General features: G+C 33.7%; 1 protein-coding gene across 1 annotated transcript; it reads right to left on the bottom strand.

Moving 5' to 3' along the window:
- Nucleotides 1–1831: 1831 nt before the first annotated feature.
- LOC106474757 (titin homolog) lies at nt 1832–7353 on the bottom strand. Its single transcript, XM_022403064.1, has 2 exons — nt 3418–7353; nt 1832–1955 (listed from the first exon to the last, which is right to left on the bottom strand). The coding sequence occupies exon 1, from the start codon at nt 7351–7353 to the stop codon at nt 3424–3426; it is 3930 nt and encodes a 1309-aa protein (XP_022258772.1). The 3' UTR covers nt 1832–1955; nt 3418–3423.
- Between the last annotated feature and the right edge of the window lie 491 nt (nt 7354–7844).

Genomic DNA, 7844 nt, shown 5'->3' with positions numbered 1-7844 from the left:
CCAGTTATTCTGTAAATAAGACAAATATGTTGTTATTTTTCCCCATTTCTTTACTTAGTTAAATTACTGTATATTTTGATTTCTAAAAAATCAGTTAAAGAAACAGCCTGATGTTCCTTTCATGTTTTTCATTTCCTTGAATTTAAGTATACAAATTAAAAATGAAATCCAGTTATTATAAACTGACTTATGTTCAGCAAAACAAGCAGCTCCTGTGGATTCTTGTGACAAAAAAAAATGTATATTTTCTGTTTTTGTATTGAACATTAATGTAATATATTTTGTTATCACTGATGTACTTAAACTCGCTGTCTAATATATCACCTTCACTTTTCAGAGCTTTCTATCTATTTTTCTTCTCTCTTTCTCTTTGTATATATATATTACTTAAAGTATGTGACATTCATTTGAGTTCTCTTTTAGGCTACAATTTGTCAGGAATACTAATTTTTATCAGCACAACTGTATTTAAAGTTGGTAATGCATGGAGTGAACTTTGTTCTTATGGGTATTACTGCTTCTCTCTTGCAAGAAAATCATTACTTTCAGAGCAATTAGAAAATTAATGTATTGATTTTAGTACCAGTGCTTGTAAAGAGTATAAGTAAGGATTTGATATTTTAAGATTGAGATCTTACTAACAGTTCTGGAAAAAAAAAGTCTCATCACGCTAATCGTTCAGCTCAAAATAGTTATTTCTTTTCTTAAGTATGTTTATGACATTACAATGTTCAATATGTTTTTATCATACTTTCTGATACTGATGAAGATAATATTTGTCTGTAGAGAAATTAAATGTCTTGTCATAGTTTTAATGAGTGTTTAATGGACATTTAACTTTAAAAAATACAATAGTTTCATAGACTTACATTAACTTTGGAGTGGTTCTAATCTTATCATGAACTTTCATCCATTGTGTTATTATCGTAATTTGAAGTTTGATAAATGAAAATGTGTTGAGTTTGTTTATACAAGAACAGGAAATTGCTAATTTCAGAGTGTGTAGTTGGTCTGGATGTTAAGTATATATAATGTGTTGTCTTTTTCTCATAAAATTTGTTAGTTGTAGTAATGTCATGTAATGTTTATTGCCATAAAAGCTTATTGAATTATGATAGTAACTTTTGTCTTGCATATTAATGAATTAGTTTATAGAAGCTATTACCATGTGTAAACAGCTTTGATGTTTTATAATTTCATAAGATATTTACAATTGGAGTATTAAACTCAAAATTTTTCAGTTGAGAAAAGCCATGACAGCTATTTATATTAACTTTTTTCACTTAACTCATTTTTGACATCATTCTTCTGCTTGCAAGTTACTTAAAAGAATATTAAAAGTCAAATAAAAAGCACAAAGCAGTTTTAATTTCATTTTTCCTGAATTATTACACTTTGACACGTACACCCACAACATCCATGTTTTCCTATGCATTTTGATCAATAATATGTAGGGTGTTAACAAAACCTGTACTACTTGTTGGTAAGAAAAAGTTATAAGTTGATATATATTTATATAGATACATACATACCTCGTTATTACACGTGTAACTTAGAGAAATATTATTTCCAATATAACTCAAAAGTTCTAAGTATTTCAGTTTGGATGAAACACTGAGACTTTTATAAATTATCAATAGAAAAATGTATTTGAATGTTAAACTACTATACTGGATTATTAATGAAATGCAAGTGAATTCTTTGATTTTTTTTTCTAACCATCATAGATTAGTATCCAACTCAAGGTTTTTGTAAATATACACGTAAATGTTTTCTTGTTATCAGTAACAAAAGTATAACCATTCTAGGAAGTAAGTAACTGAATCAGAACAACTCATTCAAACCAAAAAAGTTCAATATATATCCCAGCTTTGAAGTATTGATTTACTGAATCAGGTGTTTAGTTATCTCCACAACCTTTGAACACTTGATGCTGCTGTCCTTTTCTATAAAATCTGCAGAAAACAAAAACAAACATTATCTTCATCTTGTACAATTAATAAACTAACTGTTGGTAAAGCGACAAATTTAAATACAGTTTACAGTAGTTCATTTTGTATGGTTTAAAGAAAGTAATTGGATAACACTGTCATGCACTTATGAAAAATCTCAAATTAGATTTCAGTATACACATGGAAATATATGCTAAAAATTACTATGCAAATAAATACATATTTTTTTCATACTACTCTCAAAATTAAGTTATCTTTTCATCTGTGAGTACCATATTTTCACTTCAAAAGCAACTTTTAAAGCTTTTATAGAATCCTGTTTAAAATGCATCAACATGATTTAACTTTTGACATTTACCTAAACACATATATATTTTTTCTTTTCCAAGTAGTTATTTCGTTTTCAGTTTGTTAGCAGAGAAAAAAACTGATAGAATGGATATTTAATAAATTCTTACTATAGACATTTTGTGTACTGATTTAAAGTCCGGTATGATCTGAATATTGTAGTAAGTGTGTACTGATTTAAAGTCTGGTATGATCTGAATATTGTAGTAAGTGTGTACTGATTTAAAGTCAGGTATGATGTGAATATTGTAGTAAGTGTGTACTGATTTAAAGTCAGGTATGATCTGAATATTGTAGTAAGTGTGTACTGATTTAAAGTCATGTATGATCTGAATATTGTAGTAAGTGTGTACTGATTTAAAGTCAGGTATGATCTGAATATTGTAGTAAGTGTGTACTGATTTAAAGTCCGGTATGATCTGAATATTGTAGTAAGTATGTACTGATTTAAAGTCCGGTATGATCTGAATATTGTAGTAAGTGTGTACTGATTTAAAGTCCGGTATGATCTGAATATTGTAGTAAGTGTGTACTGATTTAAAGTCGGTTATGATCTGAATATTGTAGTAAGTGTGTATTGATTGAAAGCCAAGTCTTGGCATTATAATGGATGTATGTTGCTTTCAAGTCAGGAGTAATATCTGAATACTGTAGAAGGCATTTATTGCTTGGATGTAAATGTGCATTTCTTGATGACCTGTGGTAACGTGTATATATATATATACTGGGAAGAATTCTGTATATAAGTGACATAAATAGTTTTTCTTTCTTAAAACGTTCATAAAGTGTTGATGGTGCATCTGGCTAATTTCTGAACGATAAATGACAAAGGGTCTTTTATATGTACTTAAAGAAATATTAAGTTACACCTGTATTACCATACCAAAGTTAGTCATCCTTTTCACTGCCTAGATAATCTGAAAACGCTATCATGTGAATTTTATGTTCAAAATATTTTCCAGGCAAAATCAGAGGAATATTTATGTTATATAAATAAAAATAAAAAAGGGAAGAAAATATTTCTAACCAATTCACAATTGAAAAGTAAAAAAAAATAACTAGGAAATTCAGTTTTTGAACAATGGGAACGTTAACTCAAAATATTATTTTATTTTACCTTATATTACAACTCCACTTTCTTTGGTGACTGTGGTAACGAACTGAATGGCACTGGTCGATATTCCTTGCAAGGGTTAAAGGGCTGGGTGAGCACCAGACTGAGATCGGGTTTACTCAGTACATCATAGTCTGCGAAGGCTTCTTGTTTGATATAAGTTTGAGGTTTACCTTCTGACTTACGTTGATAGTCACTGAAAAAAGGTAAATTGTTATCCAGTAACCAGTCGTTTTTTAAGTACTTCGTCTGTTTTGAACTTTCCCGGAGGATATTTTGTCCTTCACTTGCACTTGAAGATGCATCATCTGAAGTTGATTCTACATCATCGAAAGATTTTCTTCTTAACCGCATTCTCCACCTGTAGTAATCGCTGTTCCTTGTACTTTCTGGCAACAAGTCAGTCAGAGCACATAAAAGTCTTGATTCCTTATATTGGGCAAATTCTTTGTCTTCTCGATTATGGAGTTGTTGAGAAAATTGACAGTCTTTAACATGTCTTCTGTTAATAACTGAAGCGTTCAATACAACATGTTTTTCTTGATTTATACTTTCAATTGCCTGTCTAGTGGTGTTCTCGCTACTACAAGGTTGAACTGATCTCTCCTTCAAATTGGAAGTCCAGTCATACCTCTTCCGATTTGTAGAATCGTATTCTATGGGAGCATTGTTGTCACATAAATTGTTCACCTTATCCTGTCTTACTGTCTTTTCATGAACATTCTTCTTTTCTCTATTTTTAGCTACATTTTTATTTTTTGCTGGTTTTGCTAATGACTGGCATATCGTACTTTGTTGACACTGGTATTCATTACACTGTTTACACTCATCTCCAGACGATCTGGCTCCTTCTGGCTCTGGCCTAGGAGGGCTGAATGGTTTCTCAGGAGAGTCACTAGCTTGTCGTTGTCTTCTTAACCACTTACTCATCCCTGTTGTCCTATTCCACTGATCTACCTGAGGCTGGTTCTGAGACTTCTCTACAGGTGACGATGTGGTTTGTGGTGAGGAGTTTTCAGAAGTATATGCTGAATCCTTTTGATCTGATTCCCCAAATGTAGTATTAGAGTCACCAATGAAAACATCTCCCCCATTTTTTGTTGAATTTTTATTTAAGAATTGGCCAATCGTGTGTTGTTTTTCTAAAAAAGATCCATCTTTGTTTTCTTCCATGTTCAAGATTCTAAGCTGGTATCGAATACTTATCTTCTCCTTGTCCCTCTGTTTGCGAAACTCATCTTCTACTTTATTCATCAATTTTATTTCTTTTTCTCTCTCCTTCTCTTTCATTGCTGCCTGCCGTGAAAGCTTCAGTTCTAAGTTTTGTCTTTCGTGCTTCCTTATCGTGCTATCAAAGGCAAACTTTTTCTTATCCTTTCTTCTAGGTTGTACTTTTGTGGTTGATGGGTTCAGTTCACATTCTCTGTTCAGTTCGCTAAAGGATCGTGAAGATGCACATTTTGGTAAATACATCATCGGTCCCTTGTCTTGCAATAGAAAAGATTGCATTTCTTGTGTCTGTTTTGAAAATGCATCTGTGTTATCATTACGCTCTTCATGTGAAGAAGGAAAAATAGAGCCTGATTTACTTTTTCTCAAACCTATATTTTCTGTTTCGTGAATTTTATAGATATTATTTGGTATACTGCGACTTAATGACCAGTTTGGATCTAATCTTGAGTAGGCTTCGTCACTAATATTTTTGTTTCCAAATCTGAAAGCCTTCTTTATGTTTCTGAGACTGTTAAAATGTTGTGTCGTAACATCTTTATCTTTCTTTTTGCACCTTCCGTTTTTTCCTTTGTTAAAAGATGAGGAGTTGATACCATTGTTGTCATTTGGCATTGGTAGAGACTGAAATCCACCAAACATACTACTTGGGAGTGTTAGTTTGGCCTGTGTTAACATGTTTTCAGAACTGTATTTCTGTTTCTGGTTAGATTCACAGTTATTAATGCTTCCTGTCTCCGAATCATCAAGATCGTTCTGTGGAATCCAGGTCTGTCTGTTAGTAGCTGACATCTCGGGTGAGGAACTTCCAAGAACCTCTGGTCTTTGATTTTTATTTATCTGTGGTTCATCTCCTTCTTCGTGCACAAACACTGGTCTCTCACCATCTTGAGAAATTTCCGAATCATCACAGAGGTCAACAATGGATCTTCGGGGGGCAAATGATCTGTTCATTTGATTAATCCTTTCTTCGTTGATGTCCTCCTCATTGCTGCTGAGGTCTGAGTCCTGATGACCTATTATTCGATCAATGTTCAAACATTTCCAGGCTTCTGAAGGAGAAAATTTAGGAATTTGAAGGTGTTTCCTTGGAAGCGTTGGCTTAAGCTGAAGCCTAATGTCAGTGTTGTTTTCATCAGAATCACTAGAATGTGATTTATTCGAAGGCAATGTCGAAGAATTGTAATCTACATGTTTCATCTTTGTCCGTTGAGATTCATCTGATCTATTATTAAGTGATCTATCATAACGACTTGTGTCAACTGGATCTAACGCAGCCTTATTTAGAACTTCTTGTTGAACTTCAGAATTCGTGTGTGTAATAAAAGGTGATTTATGACCTCTAACATACCCTAGTTGATTGGAAATTTCATTTTTAGTAAATTCTATAACTTTTGTTACCTTTTCAGGCTGGTCTGATGCAGAAAATGTGTGGGAAACGACAGCTTTTGTGACAACAGGGTTTGTTTTATCACTGTCTCGAGGTTCAGTGGATTTCCTAAAACTCTGGGCCCCAGTTAACATTAATTCATCAGGGTTTTGACCTTTTGAGGGTAGTTTTTCTGAGAAATAAAACTTTTTGGATGAACAACACTCAGTTTCATTCTCTTTACTTTCAAAATGTTGTCCTCTTTCCTGTTTTATAGCTTCTTGGTTAATTTGGGTTTTTTCTGTAATTTTCGAGACTTCTTTACCAACCTCTATTTGTTGGAAATGTTTTCTCGCTGCAGCTTCAATTTGTTCTTTAAATGTTCGTCGATTTTCTGGGTTATTGCACAAGAGACTCGACAGCGATCGTAACTTATGGTTTTTCGTTGTGATATGTTTACTGTTAAACACGACGTTTCTCGTCTGTTGGAAGCTATCGTTCTCGGTTGTAACATTTGCCTTTTTCTCTACTACAACTCGGTTTTTCTCTCGTCTTTCTATACTGTGATTTTTTTCTGTATTTTCAAAGAAGCTCTTGTTATCTATATTTTTCGAAACATCTCTGTTCCCCGAAATTTTCATTCTAAATATATCACCTGAGCTTCTGCTATCTCCATCTCCAGGAATTTCTTGAAGTGTTTCCAACTTCCCTCTCTCACTGAATAAAAGAGGTGGTGGAGGAGGTGCAGGATGTTTAGTTTTCCACTCTTTTCTGTTTGGTATAAAATGTGTCTTCTTTTTAAGTAAATGTGAGTCTGATCTGTGGAAAGACCGTTTGTCCTGATCTGTGGACAATGACTGAGGTGGTTCAGGAGCACGATTTTTCTTCCTCGATTTGATTTTAGCCTTACTCGGACTGACAGCAGCTGCACTTTTATGAAAGTGTCTTTTCTCCTCTTGCATGATCCCGTTGTTCTCCTGATCTATTAAACTGTGAACAATATCGGGATCACTGTGAGATTTATATATATGATCGGTATTTTGTTCAAAGTGATCTGATCTAGCCATGCGTTTTTCTAAAATTCTTAGAACTTCGGGATCAGATTCTCCTTCTATAAGACTGTGCAGTTTTCGACCACTTATAGTTCCTCCGTTCAGAAGAATATTCCCATTTTCAGTCATCCTGAGACATTGACCGAGCTGGGGTGGGGGTAGAAGCCGGGTTTCAGAAGCTCCATATCTGAATACTCGTTTTTGCTCATTATCTTTTATTTGAAATGATGGTGAGATGGAGGAACGGCAGGGGGTAAGATGGATGGAATGTGAACACGTGTTACCCATAATGACACAAGTGATTGTACTTCTCCAATTTCAAGGTGCAACTAATACACAACCGTGGTACCAGTTCTAGGTAACACAAATTATTGTTGGAGATGTTGCCCGTGAGAAAGATGACAAAACCATCCACAGTGTTGTAGTCACCGAAGAAATTGATGGGCTTCATCAGAACATCTCCGATTGCTGGAAAAAAAGGAAGAAAAACCGTTAGCAAAATACTTTTCACCATCATGATGAAATGCAAATGTGGCCTCTCTTAGAAAGGCGTTCTAAGGTGCCTAAACTTTATATATGATTGTTATATATGATATGTCATGATATATGATTGAGCACAAAGTTACACAATTGAATATCTGTGCTTTGTCCTGTACAGGTATCTAAACTTGGTTTTTACCGTTATGAGGCTTCAGACTTACCGCTGAGTCACTGGGGGGGGGGGACTTTATGCAGATTTTAATCTCTCTTAAAAAAGCTTAATTGTTAAAAATATTCCT

Source organism: Limulus polyphemus, unplaced genomic scaffold (genome assembly GCF_000517525.1).
Source record: "Limulus polyphemus unplaced genomic scaffold, Limulus_polyphemus-2.1.2 Scaffold7650, whole genome shotgun sequence".
Lineage (NCBI taxonomy): Eukaryota > Metazoa > Arthropoda > Merostomata > Xiphosura > Limulidae > Limulus > Limulus polyphemus.
The sequence above is the reverse complement of the archived record's forward strand: the minus strand, read 5'-3'. Positions and strand labels throughout refer to the sequence as shown.

What these genes read in the sequence shown, in the direction of transcription:
- LOC106474757 (XM_022403064.1), bottom strand. Translation starts at nt 7,353, where the DNA reads ATGGGTAACACGTGTTCACATTCCATCCATCTTACCCCCTGCCGTTCC.